The sequence below is a fragment of the Typopeltis vanoorti genome, chromosome 12 (assembly GCF_054136105.1).
Source record: "Typopeltis vanoorti isolate ZY-2024b chromosome 12, IOZ_Tvanoo_1.0, whole genome shotgun sequence".
Classification (NCBI taxonomy): domain Eukaryota; kingdom Metazoa; phylum Arthropoda; class Arachnida; order Uropygi; family Thelyphonidae; genus Typopeltis; species Typopeltis vanoorti.
Window position 1 is genome coordinate 110,669,350 of NC_143560.1, and position 23,902 is coordinate 110,693,251.

General features: G+C 36.3%; 1 protein-coding gene across 1 annotated transcript in view; it reads left to right on the forward strand.

Moving 5' to 3' along the window:
* shot (dystonin-like protein short stop) overlaps nucleotides 1–23,902 on the forward strand; it is a 1,304,552-nt gene that overhangs the window by 370,650 nt on the left and 910,000 nt on the right. Inside the window, exon 23 of the mRNA XM_090402172.1 lies at nucleotides 7,176–7,290. Coding sequence (XP_090258298.1) covers nucleotides 7,176–7,290 — 115 coding nt within the window. The remainder of the gene's footprint in view (nucleotides 1–7,175; nucleotides 7,291–23,902) is intronic.

Consider the following 23,902-nt stretch of genomic DNA (forward strand, 5'->3'; position numbering starts at 1 on the left):
TGGAAAACAAACAAGATATCTAAGCAAGTCAAAATCAAATTATACGAATCAATAGTTATACCAACAGTCATCTATGGAGCAGAAGCGTGGACAGTTAAGAAAAGAGAGAAAAAAAACTGCTGGCATTTGAAATGAATTGCTTAAGAAAAATAAATAGAACAAGTTGGATAGAAAAGAAAACAAACAGCACAGTCGGACAAGAATTATTGTAAAAAAAAGACAATCTTCTTCTTCTTTCACTCTGCCTTATCCCATGTTAAACGGGGTCGGCGCACCGATCTTTAACCTTCCTCTTCCAAGTTCTCCGGTCCAGAGCATCCTTCGGACTCCATCCTTTCTCCCTAAGATCCTCTGTCATCTTATCCCTCCACCTGAGCTTGGGCCTGCCTCTTTTCCTCCTTCCCTCCAACTCCATATATTCCACTCGTTTACCAACATACTCCTCACCCTTCCTCTCAACATGTCCAAACCACCTCAGCCTACTTTCTTGTATCTTCTTGCCAATTGGTCCCACCTTAACCGTCCCTGTGATGTAGTCATTCCTTATCCTGTCATTCTTTGTCACACCACTCATCCATCTCAACATCCGCATCTCTTGTACCTCCATCTTCCTCTCCTGTGCCTTGGTTATAGGCCACGTCTCTGCACCATGGAGCATCGCCGGCCTCACCACCATCTTATAGAGCTTTCCTTTCCTCTTACAACTCACTCTCTTGTCGCACAGGACCTCGCTCATCTTCCTCCAATTCATCCAACCGCATGTTATTCGGTGCTGTATTTCCTCATCCAGGTCACCATTCCTCTCGACAACCGACCCAAGGTACTTGAATTTCTTCCCTGAAATTAGCCTTTCACCCTAGAGTCGTATGACGATATCCTCGTCACTCCCCGTTGACATATATTCAGTCTTCACCCGGTTAATTCTTATGGCACTCTCCTCCAATGCCTTTCTCCACTCTTCCAGGGTATTTTCAAGCTTCTCTTGGGATGATTCGCATAGAACAATGTCATCGGCAAACAGCATGCTCCATGGTGCCTCCTTCTTGACATCCTCCACTAGTACATCCATGACCAGGTCAAAGAGGTAGAGGCTCAGAGCTGACCCTTGGTGTAGCCCTACGACAATAGGGAACCCTTCTGTCATGCCGACACTAGACCTGACCTGAGTTTCTGTTCCCTCATGCATCTCCTTCACCAACCTCACGTACTTCTCTGACAGCCCCTTCCTCATACACCTCCATACCTCCTGCCTGGCCACTCTGTCGTATGCCTTTTCCAGGTCTATAAACACCATGTGCAGATCCACTTGCATCTCTCTACATTTCTCCATCAATCGCCTTAGCGCAAATATTGCATCCGTTGGCCCTCTTCCTGGCATAAATCCAAACTCTTCCTCACCAATTTTCGTTTCCTGCCGTAACCTTGCTTCAATTACTCTTTCCCATATTTTTAATGTGTGTGACATCAGCTTGATTCCTCTATAGTTGCCACAGTCTTGAACATCTCCTCTTCCTTTGTAGATTGCGACGAGAATACTTTTTCTCCATTTCTCTGGTATCTTTTCCTGTTGGGCTATTTTACACATCAGATCCCATAACATATCCACGCCCTCACTGCCCAAACTTTTCTACACTTCCCCAGGTATCTGGTCTGCTCTCACAGCCTTTCCATTCTTCATTTTTCTCAGTACCCAAACCACTTCTTCTCTACTTATGTCTTGCACTGGTCTCTCATTTACATCTCCATCCTCGCACCTCTCTCTCTTGGATTCTCCTCATTTAGTAGTTTTCGGAAATATTCTTTCCATCTTCCTCTGATTTTGTCCTCGTCTTGTAATACTACTCCTGAGGCATCCTTTATCTGCTTGACTGATGTTATGTCTTTCGAGGCCTTATCTCTGGCTTTTGCTATTCTCAACAACTGAGCTTCGCCACTGTTTCTCTCCAGTTCTTCATAAATCTCATCAACTGCCCTCGCTTTCGCCCTTGCCACAGCTCTCTTTGCATTTTTCTTTGCTAATCTATATGCCTCCTTGTCGGCTCTAGTTCCAGTCATGTCCCATTTTTTCTTTGCCTCTTTCTTTTCCTTGATCTCCAACTGCACCTCCTCATTCCACCACCATGCTTCCTTATCCTCAGGTGGTCCCTTTCCTTATGTTATACCAAGCACCTCTTCTCCAATTTTTCTAATATTCCGACTATTAACGTCCCACCATTCTTCCACATCCTCTGGTAACTTCATTTCTTTCAATACCTCTTCTTTAAACTTATTCCTTGGTCCTTCCTCTTCCAATTTCCACCACTTTATTCTCCTCCGTACCCACCACTTCCGTCTATTCTTCTTTTCACCTTTTATATCACAGTCTACCACAACCAACCTGTGCTGTGCTGCTACACTTTCTCCATTAATCACTTTACAGTTTTTCACCTCCTTCAGATGTTTCCTATGGCACATAATATAGAATAAAAAAAAGACAATAATAGAAAAAATTAGAAACCAACAACTGAGATGGTTTGGCCACACTGTACGCATGGACGCAGATAGACTTCCTAACGTCCTAATCAATACTTTTCCAACTGAAAAAAGAAGACCCAGAAGACCAAGAATTACCTGGCTGAAATTAATAAATAACATCTCGGGGTGCAGAACATAAGGAATTTTTTCGAACAGCAAGGAATAGACCCTTCTTAGACAGAAAAGAAGAAGAAATAAGTTTTCAAATAATTTTCTTTCACATTTTTTTGTAATTCTTTTACATTAGTAATGTCTTTATTTAGGATATTTTTTGTATTTTTATCTATTTTATTTTATTTTTGTAGTTTTATTTTTTTTTATGTAGTTTGGAAACACTATTCTAGAGACCAAATGTAGAACTTTTATAAATCACTTTAGGGCTCCGGTAAGCACAGTACTGATCTCAAGGCAATAAAATGCATCTTCTACCTAAAGAAAATTTCATCTTTACTCTGACTTCTGCAACTGGGTTGCTGGCTTTCTCACTGGATGCACGTTACACATGAAGGTGAATAGTTCTTTAGGATGCATGGAGTTAGAGAGGATGGTTACATCTAAGTAATATATTAGTTGGAATATCAACTATTACAATACTCACCTTCAGTAATCTCCCAATGTGGATTATGGTTTTCAGTTGTCATGCTGCACAGAGCCAAATTTTAGTTATGATCTCTTGGTTGTTTTAGTTTTCTAATTTCCACAGTGCTGCTTGATTTAGTTTTGTAATTTCCATAGTGCTGCTTGAATATTAATCTAACATTTTCATCTGATCACAAAAAATGTAATGATATTACTCAAGTCCTATTTTGTTAGAGGTCAGTATTTCTCGCTGCACCATTTCCATTTCTTTTGGACAACACTTCTGTAATTTATTTCCCATGTCAAATATAATAATTAACTTCAATTCTGAAGTTTCTCTATATGCCTATCTCTTGAATATTTTATCAGTGTTGACCTGTTCAAATAATAATGATTAATAACTCAGCAAAAACAATATTTCACTGCAGAATGTGGAAGTGTGACCATTTATTTATGAATATGGGTTGATTGGCAGTACTATTAGTAATATCATCATCAAATTCCTGCCATGTACCCTCAAGGGGTGTACAGGATATGATAGTACCACATGAAAAATTTACATAATTACTAACTTCCTATCTACAATTTTTCTCCAAATGAGTCTGCTACTTGTCAAGACCCCAACATTATCAGATCTTATATTTCTATCATCTAAGGCACTTTGTACTGTATCAATCCACCTATATCTTGGTCTTCCTCTGGGTCGGTTTCCTGCCAACCTGGCAGAGAACACTTGTTTTGCTAATCTTTCCTCGCCCATTCTGTTTAAGTGACCATACCACCTGAGATTAGCTCTGCTAATGCATTCCTGGATGCTGACAATGTCAAGTTCTTTCCTAATATCCTCATTCTTAATATGATATGCCATTGATGCCATTTGTTTACACCTCTAATCTTTCTCAAGCCTCTCATATCTGTGGTGTCTAGTCTTTGGTCAAGTGTTTTACTTCTGACCCAGCTCTCAGATGCACAAGTTAAAACTGGTTTGAACACCGTCTTGTATACAGCTAATTTAGTGTTCTGACTAATTTCTCTCTTATTCCATATGAATTTATTCACTTGACTTCCTACCACCCCAGCTTTGTTGATTCTGTTGTCTAGTTCCATATTTAATTTACCATCTTCACTAAAAATCGTGCCTAAGTAGCTGAAATGTTTTACTTGTTCCACAGGTTCTCCGTTCACAATGCAGTTGACATTTTCAATGATTCTGCCTATTTTCGTTGTCTTTGTCTTTTTATTGCTAACGTTCATACCATATCTATTACAACAGTTATTCAATTTAGTCAGGGAATCTTGCAGACTTGTAGTTGATTTATTTAGAAGTATAACATCGTCTGCATAAAGCAAAGAGCTGACATTAACATCTCCAATTTTGATATCATGTTTAATACCACTTTCCTTCATAATGTGGTCCGTATAGATAATGAATAATAGAGGGGATAATGTACATCCTTGTCTCACACCAGATTTAACATTAAACAACCTTCCTGTTCTTCCTTCAATTCTAACTGCTGACTTACAACTCAAATAAAGACTAAGTATTGCTTGATATAATGCCCCATTGACACCATATAACTGTAACGTATTGAATAACTTCTCTCTTGGCACCTCGTCATATGCCTTTTCCAGGTCGGCAAAACTTAAATACAGATCCTTGTTATATTCCCATGATTTTTCAACTATTCGTCATAAAGTGAAGATCTGATGCTGACAGCCTCTATTTGGCCTGAATCCAGCTTGTTCTTCACCAAGCTTTTCTTCCACAATCCTTCTCAAACGTTTCTCAAGTATCCTTGCAAAAATCTTACCAGGAACATTCAGTAGAGAAATATCTCTATATTTCTCACATTCAGTTTTATTTCCCTTTTTATATATGGGTACTATTAGAGCTCTACTCCAATCATCAGGAATTCGTCCCTCTGTCCAGGCCTTCTGAACTATGCAGTTCAGCCACTGTAAGACTTTTTATACCACCATACTTCAGCATTTCTGGTCGAATATCATCTACTCCTGCTGCCTTTCCACATTTCAAGCCTTTGTAGGTTTTTTCTACTTCAAGAATGGATAAGTATTCCTGACTGTATGCCTGTTGTGCTATCACTGCTTGTTTCATTTAGCAACTTTTCGAAGTAATTACTCCATACTTCAAGGATGTCTTTTTCAACTTTTTGATGTTATCTTTATTATCTTTAATTCCTTTTACAGCACTCTTTCCTCCATTTCTAAGCTTCTTCAGCAACCTCCTGAATATTTTGCCACATTCTTGATATTTATTTTCTATGTTGTTGCCAAAGTCCTCCCATGACTTTTGTTTCACTGGTTTTACACAGTGTTTAGCTTTCTTACATTTGTCTTTGTATTCTCTAAGCAAAAGCTGATTTATTTGCCAGGAACTTTTGATATGCTTTCTTCTTTTCCTTCACTGCCTCTTTCTCCGCATCCGGGAATATATTAGTGGTGTAAAAATACTGTTTTTAAACAAAGTTCGCATTAGTGATTTCCAAGCCTTATATAGGAATCTCAGATTTCAGAGAGATAACCTCTTCACAATATCCTCATCCGATCCATCGCCACCATGCGTTTTCTTAATGGTTTGCCACTGAATCTCCAAAGTTTGGTTTCTGTTCTCAAACTCTTTCATTTTTTCTTCAATAATCTTTGTGTATTTTAGTCTACAGTTCACATCTGAGAGCTGCTTAACTTTTATTCACTTTAAAACTTTCTTACATGTCATTCTTTTCAAAATGAAATTCAATTTTATCCTGCTCAAGACTAAATAGTGATCACTTCCAATTTCAAATCCTCTGTACACTCTGGTGTCCTGCACCAGGTAGAAAACATTACTATCAACAATAACATAATCAATGAGACTTTACTTATTCCTAGCCTCTTCTCTCCATGTGAATTTGTGTACATTTTTATGTTGGAACATGGTGTTAGTAATAACCAGTCCATGTCCTGTGCAGAAATCCAAAAGGTATTTGCCATTATTATTAGCTTTGCTCTTTTCTCCAAATTTTCCCAAAATATTTTTGTATGACTCACAATCATTTCCTACTCTGCTATTTAGATCCCCAACAAGGACCAACTTTTCCTTTTTCATTGTGTTAGTTGCTTTTACTAAAGCCTCAAAAAATTCCTCCACTTCTATCTTAGTAGAACCTTCTGTGGGACCATAGGCTCAAATAAGTCTCATTGTCGAGCTCCCCATTCTCATATTTGCCCACATTACTTTACTTGAGACTGACTGCCATTCAAGAAGATTAGCCTCGTATTTAGTGTTGAATACTATGGCTACTCCTTCTTTTCTTGATTGTCATTGCCTGAATATAACATTTTGTATTTATTGCTCAGAAAGATCTCACCAGTTTTTGTCTTTTTTGTTTCAGTCACCCCTATTATGTCGATCTGGTATTGATCTAATTCCTCAGCTAGCACCATTTCTTTGCCATTCAGGCTTCTTGTGTTGATAGTACCAATCTTTAACTGTGATTAAGTTGAGTTGGAGTGTGTTTTCAGATCTGTTCCAGTAGCTGACTTTTCGCTGTTCACCCTGGTTCCCTGGCAAAAACAACGGGGACTTGTTTAACTGGGCGACGCCCCAGCTGGCATGAACTTCTGTCATGTTGTGCCATCATTCTGTATTTTGGTTTAAGACAATAAAAATACAACTTGGTCAGCTAAATCCCAAATTGCCAGCCCATCCTCATTCGTTTAGTATCCAGGTAGATTCCCAATTGGTGCACCATGAGAAGGTGAGGATTTGACATTAGGTCTGAAGCCCTGGTCGGTTCTCCACAATCCTTTAAAGGCTATGTGGAGGTCTCCTCTTAGTTATACAGCTTTGACCCTTAAGCACCCATTAGTAATATCAACTATATTTCATAGTTGATATTATTAATAATTGCAGGGTTAAAATATGAGATTCATTTAATATCAGAATAATTTTTTGACACATGGATTGGATTCCATTGTATTGATCATTAGTTTCTTACCTAGTTAATTTAGTGCTGAGTTGTATTTTTTCAAAGAAACAGAAAAATAATAGAACAGTGTTTGCCATATTTTCTTTCTTCTAGTTTAAAAAGAAGTTATGAAATGGTGGTTAATATGTGGACTACAAAACAACACAAACTTAGACAAAATATGATATTTGCTACAATTAAAATAGTAAAGTCATGGGATATTACTCAGGTAAGTAATTTTTTTATTATTATTAAAATACTGTTAGATGGTAATTCATTTAATTGCTTTTATTAGCATTTCTGTTTAAGTAGTTAATTGTTACAGTCAGCTTTTATTATGACAAACACTGCTGTAACAAACCACTTCAGAGCTCCAACCAAGCCCCATTTATAGAATGGTATGAATGGTAAATTTACTATAGCTGAACTCATCCTGTGACCCTACAAGTTTGTTATGATGAGAGATGACTGTATTATTATGGCCACTATTGTATGTTTTAATATGATATTGTTAATTAGTGTGACATGGAGGTGGAAAGATTTTTCCTCCTACAAACTTGGATTTGTATCAGTATTTCAGAACAGTTAAATTGGTCAGAGGAACACACATCATTATAGTCATAATACACAGGCATCATAGATTTTGTTCCTTTGGCTGTAATCCTCAAATAACATTATTAATTAATGCTCTTATAAAATCTCGCACAATAAGTTAATTTAGTTAACTTATCGAGCTCGGTTTTAGAAGAGTGTTAAATCAAAATATTATAGCAAATACGATGTATTCTTTTTTTTGAATATAAATTAACTACTTTGTGTAATGTATTCAGTATTACTTGTGTAACTATAGTGTTTAAAAACAGAGGAAAGAGATTATGCGTTATTAGTATAATGAGTCAGCAAAAAAAAAGAAAAGAAAAGAAAGGATATTAAGCTGGCCAGATTAAAGAAGAAATAAGATAAGCACATCGAAAAGGAAAGGTTCGCAACAACTTGCAAACATTTAGGCACCTAAAACAAAAACTTGTGGCAAAAGAGAACACGAGAGCTCAATGACAAGTGGCGTCATCATGCCACTGGGTGATCGCAAACACTTCGTAGTCAAAACAAAGAATGATGAGGACTTTTAAGGGGTGAAGAAAGGGGGGGGGGAAAGAAAATAAGAAGGAGATGATTAGGAGTTCTTGGCTAGTGGTTTGGTAGCTCGTACCTCTTGACCCTGAGAGTACCCCTTATGGTATATCTTTGGAATTTTTATAGATAGTCCTTCTCCCTGAAGTTCTCCTGGCAGTTCCAAAGACATGTCTGCCGATGTATCCACCAGTATAGTAGGCCGTGCTCCCTGCAATCTCAAGCATGACTGACCGGGATCCGATGGGTAAACATCGAAGGCGAAATCATGGTCTCTCCATTTACCTACTAGTGTAAACAACAGGCAGCTGCCAGCCGAGGGGGAAAAAAAAACAAATGAAGGAAGGTTATTGTTTGCTACTCAGGCCAGGACAAACAGTGACAGTATATAGTGTACAGAAACGTCCAAGTTAAAGAAAGAAGAATCCAGATCAAGGTAAAGATATAAGAGATGTCCTGATGGAAACCTTGTTCATGGTAAAGGACTGTTTATAAAGAAAAAACTGTGAGTAAGCACATCATATTGATGTTCTTGGATTGTAGATATGTATAATTGTATGTATTTGTTAAGCAAGAGTCTGTGCTAAATTTGTAAAATAGTGAGTAGTGTGTTAGAGTGCTGTGTAGACAGAAATGTATATGTTATTTGTGCAATATATTTTTTGAAGTTAGCTATGCTGGAGAAACAGTTATTTCCCATTACATGTCTAGTTCGTAATTACAATTTTCTAGTTAGAATAAATACTTTGTTGAACAACAGTTTGATCTGATCATTGCCAATGCACTATCTCGAAAAAAATTATGAGCCTGTGTGTTAATTAGATATTACCACGGCTGCTATATGGTTAAGAGAAATTTGACTAGATATCGCCTTTAATCCATTTCTTCGATTCCTTTCTCTCTATTATTCAATCTGATGGCACAATTGTAAATCAAATAAATTTGTCAGACTGAAGAGTGTGAGAAATTGAATATACGGCAATTGTATAGCCAGCAATAACTATATTTAGTCTGCTAATACGTGCAGTAGGAACAAAGGGCAAGAGCAGGAAGTTAGGGGGGCCAAAAATTAAGATAGAAGGAGATAACATCATGGTGTAGATAAGCTCTGTGAGACAGCGCATTCGATTCAGAATAGAGGACTAAACATAAGGTGAACAAGATTTTCTTTAAACTGGTGCAGTCTAAGGAATGATAACAATTTCATTTATTTTTATTTTATTCGTGTGGGGTTCTCTCCGTTCCTCGACCGCCCCTTAGGATTGGTTGAATCCTCCTATTGAGGGATTAAGTACTATATTCTATGACTGTAGGCTCTGTATTCACAGGGCTGGTTTGCCTGCTTGCAGGATGAAAAACCCCAGATAAACTTGAGGGAAAAACCCTGCTATCCAAGCCTAAGGCTGGCTAACTTGGCTATGGTTGAGAAAGATCCTAAAGATCCTCATGTCGTTGATGAGAATCGAGCCTAGGACACTCCTTCCCGAGGCATATGGTTGCAAAGCGCATAGCCACTAGGTTAACTGTGTGGACATTATAACAATTAAATCATAAGAACAACAAAAACCAAAATAAATAAACAACAAAAGAAAATCAAAAAAAAATTTACACACTCATTTAAACTTAGATTTTATTACTATGAAGACTCTTGGGATGCATTTACATAGAAGAAGTCTAAAGTTATATTAATAATTTCATGTAATTAGTTATACAAAAGGAGTTGAAGTGATTAATAATTTCAGTCATTCCACTGATACTTCATTACTGCTATTGGTGCTTAAAATTACTTTCTCTGAAAATAGAATACACTCTAATATATAGTGAAAGATAATAGTGGTGCAGTGTAAAAATACAAAAGATAACTTATGGCATAACCACATTCAGCTAGCTACATCCTGTTTTAATTAAGAGAATTTTAAAGAATTTTCAAGAAATACCACAAGAACAAGCAGGCTTTAAGAGAGGTAGAGAAGCTAGAGACCAGATAGCAAACATGAGATGGATTATGGAAAGAACACGAGAATTTCAGAAGGAAGTAATCAACTCTTTTATTGATTATAAGAAAGCTTTTGACTGCATGGATCACAACAGACTGTGGATTGTAATGAGATCAGTGAGAATGAATACCTGAGCATCTAATTCTCTCGATAAGAGAGACAGCCAGGTAGCTTCAGTAAAAAACAGTCTTTGGAGAAACAGGCAGTGTTCGAGTGGAAAAAAGGAGTTCAGCAGGGTTGTATACTGTTGCCTGATCTTTTTAATATTTATCATGAATATATTACAAGAATGGCTAACTTAGACAAAGGTCTGGCTGGAATTAAGATTGGTGGCAGAAAATTAATTTAAGATATGCAGATGGCAACGCTTATACCAGAAACTAAGAAAGATCTGGAGCAGTTGATTCTATTGGTTAAGAGGAAAGCAAAGGATAGATAGTTATGATAAAGGGGTCCAGAATAAGAAATGATGGTAAATGTGAAAATGAAATTAAAAGAAGGATAATCCAGGGGGATATGGCAGTCAGTCTCAAGTAGAGTAATGTGGGCAAATATGAGAATGGGGAACTGGACAATGAGACTTATTTGTGCCTATGGTCCCACAGAAGGTTCTACTAAGGTAGAAGTGGAGGAATTTTTTGAGGCTTTAGAAAAAGCAACTGACACAATGAAAAAGGAAAAGTTGGTCCTTGTTGGGGATCTAAATAGTAGAGTAGGAAATGATTGTGAGACATACAAAAATATTTTGGGAAAATTTGGAGAAAAGAGCAAAACTAATAATAATGGCAAATATCTGTTGGATTTCTGCTCAGGACATGGACTGGTTATTACTAACACCATGTTCCAACATAAAAATGTGCACAAATTCACATGGAGAGAAGATGCTAGGAATAAGAAAAGTCTCATTGACTATGTTATTGTTGATAGTGATGTTTTCTCCCTGGTGCAGGACACCAGAGTGTACAGAGGATTTGAAATTGGAAGTGATCACTATTTAGTCTTGAGCAGGATAAAATTGAATTTCATATTGAAAAGAATAAAATGTAAGAAAGTTTTAAAGCGAATAAAAGTTGAGCAGCTCTCAGATGTGAACTGTAGACTAAAATACAGAAATATTATTGAAAAGAAAATGAAAGAGTTTGAGAACAGGAATCAAACCTTGGAGATTCAGTGGCAAACTCTGAAGGAAACGTTGATTGATTCTGCCAGAGAGGCATGTGGTGAGGTTGTGTGCAAGGATAAAAAAATCAGAACTCCCTGGTGGACACAGGAAGTTAAAGAGGCAGTGAAGGAAAAGAAGAAAGCATATCAAAAGTTCCTGGCAAATAAGTCAGCTTTTACTCTTACAATTCTTACAGAATACAGAGACAAATGTAAGAAAGCTAAACAGTGTGTAAAACTAGCTAAACAAAAGTCATGGGAGGACTTTGGCAAGAATATAGAAAATAAATATCAAGAAGGTGGCAAAATATTCTGGAGGTTGTTGAAGAAGCTTAGGAATGGAGGAAAGAGTGCTGTAAAAGGAATTAGAGATGATAAAGGTGAAATGAAAACAGGAGAAAAAGATATCCTTGAAGTATGGAGTAATTACTTTGAAAAACTGCTAAATGAAACAAGCAGTGATGACAGCACAGTGATAAAAAACACTGACCAGGCATGCAGTCAGGAATACATATCCATACTTGAAGTAGAAAAAGCCATCAAAGGCTTGAAATGTGGAAAGGCAGCAGGAGTAGATGATATTCGACCAGAAATGCTGAAGTATGGTGGTATAAAAGTCTTACAGTGGCTGCACTGCATAGTTCAGAAAGCCTGGACAGAGGGACGAATTCCTGATGATTGGAGTAGAGCTCTCATAGTACCCATATATAAAAAGGGAAATAAAACTGAATGTGAGAATTACAGAGGTATTTCCCTACTGAGTGTTCCTGGCAAGATCTATGCAAGTATACTTGAGAAACGGTTGAGAAGAATTGTGGAAGAAAAGCTTGGTGAAGAACAAGCTGGATTCAGGCCAAATAGAGGCTGTCAGGATCAGATCTTCACTTTACGACAAATAGTCGAGAAAGCATGGGAATATAACAAAGATCTGTATTTAAGTTTTGTCGATTTGGAAAAGGCATATGACAAGGTGCCAAGAGAGAAGCTATTCAATACGCTGCAGTTATATGGTGTCAATGGGGCATTATATCAAGCAATACTTAGTCTTTATTTGAGTTGTGAGTCAGCAGTTAGAATTGAAGGAAGTACAGGAAGATGGTTTAATGTTAAATCTGGTGTGAGACAAGGATGTACATTATCCCCTCTGTTATTCATTATCTATATGGATCACATTATGAAGGAATGTGGTATTAAACCTGATATCAAAATTGGAGATGTTAATGTCAGCTCTTTGCTTTATGCGGATGATGTTATACTTCTAAATAAATCCGCTACAAGTCTGCAAGATTCTCTGACTAAATTGAATAGCTGTTGTAATAGATATGGTATGAAGGTCAGCAATAAAAAGACAAAGACAATGAAAATAGGCAGAATCGTTGAAAATGTCAACTGCGTTGTGAATGGAGAACCTGTGGAACAAGTAAAACATTTCAGCTACTTAGGCACAATTTTTACTGAAGATGGTAAACTAAATATAGAAATAGGCAACAGAATCAGCAAAGCTGGTATGGTGGGAAGTCAATTGAATAAATTCATATGGAATAAGAAAGAAATTAGTCGGAACACTAAATTAGCTGTATACAAGACTGTGTTCAAACCAATTTTAACTTATGGATCTGAGAGCTGGGTCAGAAGTAAAACACTTGACCAAAGACTAGAGACTGCAGATATGAGAGTCCTGAGAAAGATTAGAGGCGTGAACAGATGGCATCAATGGCAATATCATATTAAAAATGAGGATATTAGGAAAGAACTTGACATTGTCAGCATCCAGGAATGCATTAGCAGAGCTAATCTCAGATGGTATGGTCACTTAAATAGAATGGGAGAGGAAAGATTAGCAAAACAAGTGTTCTCTGCCAGGTTGGCAGGAAAACGACCCAGAGGAAGACCAAGATATAGGTGGATTGATACGGTACAAAGTGCCTTAGACGATAGAAATATAAGATCTGATAATGTTGGAGTCTTGACAAGTAACAGACTGATTTGGAGGAAAATTGTAGATAGAAAGTTAGTAATGATGTAATTTTTTCATGTAGTACTGTCATATCCTGTACACCCCTTGAGGGTACATGGCAGGAATTTGATGATGATGATGATGATGATAATCCAGGGGGGGGGTATATTAAATCTGACAAAAAAAAGGTAGAATTGTGAAAGCAGTGTATTTTCAGTAGTGATGTATGGATGTGAAAGCTGGATTATGAAGAAGAAACACAGAAAGTGAATTGATTCATTTGAATTATGGGTGTGGAGGAGACTACTAAGAATTCTATGGACTGCAAGGGTGGCTAATAAGGTTTTAAGAGAGTATAAAGACAATGCTCCTTGGAGGCAATCAATTTCTCCAAGGAGCATTGTCTTAACGTACAAAGAAGTTAATGTACTTTGGACATATTATGCAAGCAGATGAATCATTGGAAAAGACAGTTATGTTGGAGAAGATTGAGAGCATGAGAAGGAAAGGAAGACTGCAAAAGAGTTGGATGGACAACATAAAGGAACACTTAAAGTTGCTGAAAGAAAAGACAAGAAGCTGAGTGGGATTCAAAAACAAGTGGATGGCACTTAACAACAGTAACAGAAGTTTGTATAGTCATTATAGATAAAAGTGGAAATGTTCATTACAGTTTTATCTGATTGACACCCCTTTTCTGATTTTAACTTACACCATGGATTATAGTTATTTTCTTGTTTGATATTTTATTGTCATTGAAAATATCATGACCTAGATTTCTGATCTGAAATTATATGATATTTATGTTCTCAATTTAATAACTATTCTGTATTTATCTACCAAAACAAAGGATATCACTTAAAACGTTACCTCTTTGTGGCCTGTGGAAATTACCAGTAAACTAAAACTATATGCTCTGGTTAGGGGATCTAATTCTAGATCCCCTAACCTCTAGCAAACTACTTCATGAAGCCCTCAAAGAGAAAGCCTTAAACTCTGCTCCATACAGATATCAAGGACATTAGAATTTATTTACATCTCCACTGTAACACCAGCATTATTCAGGAAAAGAGCAAAAGAATTGGTTACAGCATTCAAAATATGAACACAAGAATCATTCAAACAGCATACTTCCATGTCTCAGTTGCAGCTGACTGAGCATTAGACAACACTAAAGTTCCAAGAAACCAGGTCAGGTATAGTTTTGTAATTAAAAATAAAAAAAGAAATAAATAATAAAAATTATGAACAGTTTATGGTTATTACATCCCGAAACTTGGAGATAGGCATGCAGGCTGTTTCATTAAGATTAAGATGATGATGCAGTGTTGCACACATTTTAAGGCATAGGGTATTGAATTTAAAGATGTTATAATGTAACCTTTTTGTTTGATTCCAGTGAACTCTGTCTAGCATCAATGGCATGAGAAGCAAGGCCTGAACCCTCAGATTTTAGAAGTCTTATGTAATCTTGGTGTTCTTTGATTCTTATCCTAATAGCATGGCCATTCTGTCCAAAATAGATAAGTTGACATGAACAGGTAATTAACAGACAACAGGCAAGGATGATGGAGGCAATTTATCTTTAGTAAATCATAAGAAAGAAGACAGCTTTAGGTTGGTTTGAAAGTACTGTGCAGATTGCATATGCAGGGAATCCTTGCTATATGTTCAGAAGGCCCTTTCAGTTATTTTCTGGATGGCGGTTTCTTTATATCCATTAGACAACGAAGTGATTTGTATTTTATTTAATTCTTTTGACAGAAGGGTATCTGAAAAAGAAATTGTACACCTTCTGTGTACAGGACTTTTGATAATACCTTTCTTGAGGCTTCTCGTAGATGGAAAATTCAATATTACAAAATTCAATAGTGTTATGGATTACTAAAGTGTCTAAAGAAGGAAAGACTTGTTGGATTCAAGTCTTTCCTTCTTCGGACACTTTAGTATAAGGAGTCTGTCATAAAACTGGAGTAATTCTATTTCAGAGTGGGACCAGACTGCAAATATATCAACAAAATGTAGCCAGATATGGGACTGAGGAAAAATAGTTTTTGAACAATTTCACAATGTCCTCAGGAAAATCATCTTGTAGAAACTGAACAGTTTCTTCGAGAGGTATGTTTGTAAATAGAAAAACCACATGAAAGGAAACCATAATGAATATCTTTAAGTTGATTGTTAAAGTTAATACCATTTTTAAGTGTTGGTATGGCCAGTGAAGTTTTGAAGAAGTTAGAAATTGGAGAATAAATAGGAGAACTGATGCAATCAACAATTGGACACAGTAGATAACCAGACTTGTGTATCTTGGGATGGTTATAGATATATGTGGAATGAGCATGATAAATTCACAATTTTTTAACAATATTAGCTGTGTTATTAAGTGCACTAATATAACAATATTAGGTGCGCTGATTTCAAATATCAAACCCATTTTTCTCTATCACGTCAGGTTTTTCCGCTATGGCATTTCCTTTTTGCTAATTTGTAAGTTTTTGATAGTTTTAAGGAGGCAGTACTATTTAGAGGATCAAAAAAAATCGATTTTTTAATATTTTCTTAAAGTATGTACTTTTAAAAATCTGTTCCTAACTTTTTATCAAGAAATTCAAAAAATTCCCGAAGATATAGCCTATTATTCAAAGCGGTTTGCAGATCAGAATCGGAGCGCTCACTGCTCTCGCTTGTTAGTAAACGAATAAATGTGTAAGAACCTGCAACGGCACGTACTGGCGCTTTGAATGCGAGAGAGAGGCCGATAACTGACCTAATATATTTAGGTGATGAAAAGTAGGCGATGACAACTGCCTAAAACAAATGAATGCTATATGCGTCATAGCGGACAAAGAATGATCGAAATCAGTCAATCGTTAATCGATCATGAAAGTATGATGAGCGCTTATAACGTTTCAATAAAGTCTCTGGTTTTTTTTGTCTTGTTAATTACATGTTAGTTGGCAGTGAAGAAAATATATCATGTCTACTACACGAAAATGGGTCAGTAGTGTAGATTCCTTCTGCTACATTTGTGGCAGCTTTACTGTTCCCAGTCAAAGGACAAATATCACTGATTTCGTTAAGAAAGTGTACTTTGCATACTTTGACGTAAAAATTGCAGATCAGGACAAGTCGTGTAGAAAATTTACGACAGTGGAGCAAGGGAAAACGCCAAAAATTAGCTTTTGGCATTCCAATGATTTGGCATGAAACGAAAAATCACGTAGATGATTGCTATTTTTGTTTAGTTCAGACTTCTGGTTATAATAAGAAGAATAAGAAAAAATTGTGTATCCAAATCTCGACTCAGCAATTCGGCCAGTTGCTCATTCCAATGAAATAGCCGTGCCAATTTATAAAGGACTTCCTTTACTTGAGAACGAGAATGATCGGGATATGCCAGATGTTCTTGAGGAGCAAGACCCAGATGTTGATTTAGACAATGAAAATTTAATTTCTAGTTCTGGACCACAATGTTTTACTCAAGCGGAATTGATTCTCTTAGTAAGAGATTTGGGCCTATCAAAGGAATCATTGGAATTGTTAGCTTCAAGATTAAATGAAAAAAACTTACTGGAGCAAGATACGAAGATAACTTTTTATTGTAGCAGGGAAAGTAATTTGTACAATATTTTAAACATGAGTGTGGGTTTGTTTACTGTAACAATGTGTCAGGTTTACTAACTGAAATGAGTGTTGTACAATATCATCCAAATGAGTGGCGTTTATTTATCGACAGTTCAAGCAGAAGTCTCAAGTGTGTCTTACTACACAATGGGAATGTATATGGCTCAATTCCTATTGGCTATGCAGTCCACTTAAAGGAAACATATGAGGACATTAAAAAGGTTCTGAAGTTATTAAAATATACAGACCATAACTGGATCATCTGTGTGGATCTTAAAATGGTGAACATTTTGCTTGGCTTTCAAAGAGGATATACAAAGTTTCCGTGTTTTCTATGGTTCTGGGATAGTCGAGCTAGAAACCAACACTGGAGTCAGAAACATTGGCCTCTTAGAATATCCTTAAATGTTGGAGAACAGAATGTTATAAATCAACCTTTAATCGACAGAGAAAAAATCATTTTTCCACCTCTACACATCAAACTAGGTCTTATGAAGCAGTATGTTAAAGCTTTAGATTTACAAGGTGACTGTTTCCAATACATATGTAAAAAATTTCCACGACTTAGTTATGAAAAAATTAAAGCCAGTGTATTTGATGGACTGCAAGTTAGAACTCTAATGAGAGACCCAAATTTCATCAACTCTATGAACGAAATTGAGAAAGAGGGCCTGGACTTCATTTACGATGGTTGCGAATAATTTTCTTGGAAACAAAAAAGCGTGCAATTACAAAGATCTAGTGAAACAATGCTTGAAAATTTGCAGTGCCTAGGTTGCAACATGAGCATAAAGCTTCATTTCCTATACAGTCATCTTGATAGATTTCCCAAGAATTTAGGTGCTGTAAGCGATGAACAAGGTGAAAGATTTCATCAAGACTTAAAAACTATGGAAGATCGGTACCAAGGAAGATGGGATTCTCACATGATGGCCGACTACTGTTGGAGTATTCAAACGGATTGCCAAAACAGAACACACAGCAGAAATTGCTACAAACAAAAATTTATTCCCTGAAACTCATGTGTAAGTAAAATTGTTATTTTTTTATAAATATTCTTGTAATTTTTAATGAATATTGTTAAGTAGTTATGTATCTAATTATCGGCCTCTCTCGCATTCAAAGCGCCAGTACGTGCCGTTGCAGGTTCTTACGCATTTATTCGTTTACTAACAAGCGAGAGCGGTGAGCACTCCGATTCTGATCTGCGTACCGCTTTGAATAATAGGCTATATCTTCGGGAATTTTTCGAATTTCTTGATAAAAAGTTAATAACAGATTTTTAAAAGTACATACTTTCAGAAAATAATATTAAAAAATCGATTTTTTTGATCCTCTAAATAGTACTGCCTCCTTAAACTATCAAAAACTTACGAATTAGCAAAAAGAAAATGCCATAGAGGAAAAACCTGACGTGATAGAGAAAAATGGGTTTGATATTTGAAATCAGCGCACCCAAATTAGTATAAAACAAGTCTCATATAAAAGTCAGCAAAAATGGTGTTGGGCAGTGTTATCTGCATGCTGAAACAGGAGTGCTACCCTGTATTAGCTACAATCTGACTTTGCATCAGCTACAGGAACATTGGTATCTATTTCCAATGTGTGCAGAAGGCTTCATGAAGGTGGTTGGTATGCTAGGTGACTGGTATTCTGCACAACAGGAGAAAATGTTTTAAATGGGCAAGGCTCTATGTCAGCTAGACTCGAGACTAATGGAGTTGGTATGTCCCAATTTGCTGAAAGCGATACCAAGCATTCTATGATCTGGAAAGAGCCAGGGACATGTTATCTCCCTCTAATATCCATGAAAAGGACACTTATGGTGGAGTTTGGGGTAGTATTTCATTGGGCAGACACACTGACCTGTATGTGCATCCTGGATCCCTATTTTTGTAGTATGTGGGTTCAGTAGGGAGACATTTATCCTACAAGACAATAATGCTTGTCCTCATCAAGCTAAACTCATTGACTAATATCTTCAAGAAGAAGAAACTATCATGTGTAGGGACTGGCCAGCTAGGTTATCTGACATGAATCCCATTGAGCATGTTGCTGTTCCCCCCCCCCCCTTCCAAAAAAAAAAAAAAAAAAAAACTTTGAGAAGCTTAGGAGTACTTTGTAGATGCAATAGTTATTGCAAACTAACCTCTGGAAATCATTATAAACAGTATGGAACATTATTGTGAGTTCTGTATTTCTGTAAGGGGCAATCAAATTCTTTATTGAGACACTGATAATTTCATTTTGACCTATTGTTTTTGAATCATTGTCTCATGTACCCATTTTGCTACTGAATTAAACCATCTACAATTTTTGTGGAATTTCATAAAAAAAATTAGTTTTTGAGTTTTCTTGATTTTTTTCTCTGTTTCTTAATTTAGGAAATCAGTGCACATATCTTCTTTGTTTCCAGTAATAGGCTTAGTGGCCTGTTACAGTATCTTCCAATCTTTTCAAAGGCCGTCCTCTATTCCTTCTCCTTTGAGGTCGATATCTCTCTCTCTAGAATCTTTCTTCACTCATTTTTCCTGTATGTTGTCTCCATCTCTCTCTCTCTATAAAGATCGATGTAGTCAAAGACAGATATCACATCAAGTTCCTTTAACATATTGCTATTTCTGTTGAAGTCTAGTCTATTTTATCCAGCTGTTTTGTGCAGGAATCTCATTTCAGAGCTTACCAGTCTTTTTCTATCTGCTTAAGTTATGGTTCAGGCTTCTGAACCATATGTCAGGATAGGTCTTGCTATTGAGTTATGGATTCTTATTCTTGTTTATTAAATTTGGATTGAATATCTGATTAATAGTTTTTGCTATTTCCATATAATTGGTTATTTCTAATAAATGATCTGTAATTTGGTCTATTTTTATTTGTTAATGAGGACGAGAACAGACATCAATTATGGTGAAAAGTAGTATGCCGCTAGTGTTATATGAAAAAGTGCAGATCTTTTAAAACGTGAGAAAGCTGACTTGTAAATAATAGCAAAAAAGAATCAAAAATGCTTGTGTAAGAGAGTTTGTAGATAGAAATGTAGTTGCAGGAGTGACTGAAGGTGAACATAATGTGAAAAAAAGATAACATGAAAGAAATGGTGGAAGATGAGAAGCATGTTGAGGTAGCAGTTGAGAAAAACATTGTGCCTGTATGTAGTCTTTTGCAGGACAAGCTTTGAGCTTGAGCAACTGATGAAATGTTTGGTGAATGGTGTGGGAAAAAAGAAAAAGGAAGGAAATAAAGGTTGGGGGGGGATAGTATAAAGAGCATGGGATAAAGAACAAAGATGCAATATTGCATTATGATTACATAATCAGGATTGCTTCGTGTGAGAGAGAGAGAGACAGACAGACAGACAGACAGACAGAATTGTGTTTTCTCAGAGTGACGATTAAAGATGTTACTGATGAATGCTAAGAAGGAAAATGAAAAAGTTGGTACAGTTCTGGCAGGCATGAACAATTTGAAAGGTGATTGGTATGGAATGCAAGAGGATATCTGGAAGAAGCAGAAGGAGAGCAAAGATTGTAAGTCTGCTACAGTATGATAATAATGAATTGAGAAGAACAGCTGTGATTGAAAATTAGTCTGTGCAAAGGTTATCTAGAAGTATGCAGTTTTCTAGATGTATGCATGGAGTGAGTTTGATGGACAAGGAATAATAATTTGAAGTAGAATGGATTTTGAGTTAGGTGTGTAAAGAAAATATTGTTCAGTGAAATAATGCAAATGTAGAATCAGGAAAAGTGGGACTGTTGAGAAGGAAACAGGTGTGCGTGTGGTCATCTGCATGCATGCATGCACACCTGTTTATGTTTTGGATTGGATTTTTAGTTGGTATCTCAAGAAAGAATTGTTCAGTGAAAATCAAAATGCAGAATGAGGGAAAACAGGGACTCTTAGGGAGGAAGTAGGTGGGTGTGTACATAATCTGAGCATGTGGGAATGATTGAATTTGAGCCCTGAATGTAGTTTCTTATGGACAGTCATTAAAAAAAAAATGCAAAGCCTTCTTGCAGGAACAGGAGGATTTTTGTAATTCATATGTTATGTTGTCAGGGATTAATCAGGGATAAGGAAGAATAGTTTTTGTCATTAGTTAAATTTAACTTGGTCAAAAATTATAGGAATTGGTGAGATTTGGTTGATGGAAGAGAGTATTTTGTATTTGGGATAGATTTGTAAGGGATATCACATTTTCAGGAAGGACATACAGGCTAGCCACAGAGTGTTTATTGCTTATGACAGTAGAAGAACTGCAACTAACAAGGGTAGAAATTCAGCAGGAAGGAAGAAGCAAGATGTAGGAGGCGGTGTATTTTGATAGAGGCCAGCAGAAATGCATAAACAGAAGATATGGAAAAAGTAGAGACATTGCACCTTCAGGTTGATATTAGTTATTAGCTGCTATCAGCCTAAAGGTTAAAGGAAGATGCAGATAGAATGTATCAGCATTAATTCACTGAATGCAGGTTGATAAATTATTATTGGAAGACTTCAACTATGGTAACATAGATTGGAAGGAAAGAAGGACACAATAGCATGTGTAATTGAATTTATGTCACTACTGAGAGATAATTACCTAAACAGTACTTGGAGTGTACCCAGGGTTTGAGAGTGCTAGGTTTGGTGATTACATTAGTTTTGACCTAGAAGTGGTTAAACATGTAGAATTACAGTTAAGAATATATGTTAAACTGCAGAGCGGGTGATTATGGCAAACCTAGAAAACTGTTTGGAGTAGTGCCATGCCATTGCAATGCATGCTGCCTGTCGTTGGCTTTTCTTCCCCATGTCACTCCTGCAAATTTGATAATATCATCAATTCACTATAATTTTGGTTGGTTGTGGTTGTTTTCCTCTTGTGGAATCCAATCTGGTACTTCTTTTGTCCATCATTGATCTTGTCTTCGAGCAACATGCCTAGCCCATACCACTTGAGATTCAGATGTTTCACTCTTTCTGTGATGTCATAGACTTTAGTTTGCTTTCTTATTTACGTATTCCTTTTGTGATCTGGTCTTGTGATATCTAATTTTCATATTAAATATTGTTATTCTTAATTCTTGGATTTCCTTAGCATTTAGTGAACATGTTTCACAGCCATATATCAATATAGGAATAATACAATGGTTGAAAGCTTTCCTTTTCAGGCATAATGGTAATTGGTTTCTGAATATTAATTGTAATTTTCCAAATGCTTTCCCCCCAAGCATTGTGCATCTTTTAATTTTTTCCATGATATTTTGATCCATTGATATCTATTGTCTTAAGTATATGAATGACCTACTTGTTCAATTTCACCATTATTGATTTTCATTATTTCTGTTTAGACATAGCCCTTGAACATAACTTGGGTCTTCTTTAGGTTTATCTTTAAGTCAGCTGTTTTACTAGAGTTTGGAGTTCATAAATATAAATCTGTAATTCATGTGCATTTGAAGTAAAGATAACTATCATCTGCAAAGCATAAATGGCTTAAATATCTTCCATTTATATTCAGACATTTTCTTTCCATTCAAGAAGTTTGAATATTTCCTTAGGTATGTTGTGAATAGTTTTAGAGATATTGTGCCACCTTGTCTTATACCTCTCTGTATCTCCACAGTAGAGGTTTCCATTAAAATGAATTCTTGCTGTTGCATTGGTGTATGCTGATTTGATTGTATTGACATATGGCTTCTCCACTTGCTGGTTTTGTAATCCTTTAATTATTGCACAAGTTTATATTATACTAAATCAATAAAAAGAGAAAGAGCAGTTGACTCTGTCTGTGTAATTTAATTCATAGCATCGTTAGAGCTCCAGGTGAGTGGAAAAATGGCAAAATATTCCTGTGCATAAAGTTGCTCCATGTTAAACACTGTAGCAAATTATAGACCGAGTAAAGTCATGATAGGGTATTAGAAAAAGTTGATTAGGGCCAGAATTCTGGATGGGTGTAGAGAAATTCTCTATGGGCAGCAGTTTTGTGAATGGTGTGTTTCACATTAGTTATATTCTTATGTTCTCTAATAAATTGATCGTTCAGTGTTCTATAAGGAAAATGGGTACAGCAGTAATGTGAACTTTGCAAAGGCATTTGACAGTATAGTGCTTATAATAAATTTAGTTTAATCCTTTAACACTATCATTTTAACTTTCACTTTCATTTTAACTTTCACTAACTATCACTTTAACACTACATCCTTTAATCCTAAAAACTTTCAACATCAGTATAGTGCTTAGACATCTGGTCCATAAATTGGAGCAAATAGTGATAGACATATGAAGTTGGTGACTTGGATAAGAGGGTTTGTAGATAGACATCCATGAGTAGTATATGGTGGAGCAGAATTAAGAAGAATGCCATACATGCATTAATTGGAAATAAATAGTCTTCTGTTTTATACTCAGAAGACATATTGTAGAAGTGGGAAGAATAGCACTTTGGATTACTTGTATGTTGAAAAACTCATTAACAGTAGGGATAATATGGAAGTTCCTGTTCCAGAGGCTTTGAGACAACCATATCTAGAATATTAAGATCATATTTAGTCAGCTCGTTTTCTTGGAAAATGAGGGTGTGCTGAAAAGTTGTGATAATTGCGGTATTGCAATTATCACAACTTTCCAATTACAATTATCCAACATCCATGAAGGAATTTCCCACGAAGTGTTATACACTTGTTATAATGTTGCTGCATCATTTGCAATCCTCTGAGGGAGAAAAAAAAAGTATTTTCTTTGTTGCACAAACCAGTCCTCAGCTGCAGATATGACTTCATCATCTGTGCTAAATTTTTTCCTTCAAGTGTTTCTTTAAATTTTTGAATAGGAAATAGTCACATGGGACCAGATCTGGTGAATAGGATGGGTGAGGCAGACATTGAAAACCCAAGTTGCATATTGTCTGTTTAGTTTCATGAGGATTGTGAGCAGATTTGTTGTCCTACAAAAGCAACATGGCTCTGCTCAGTTTCCTGTGC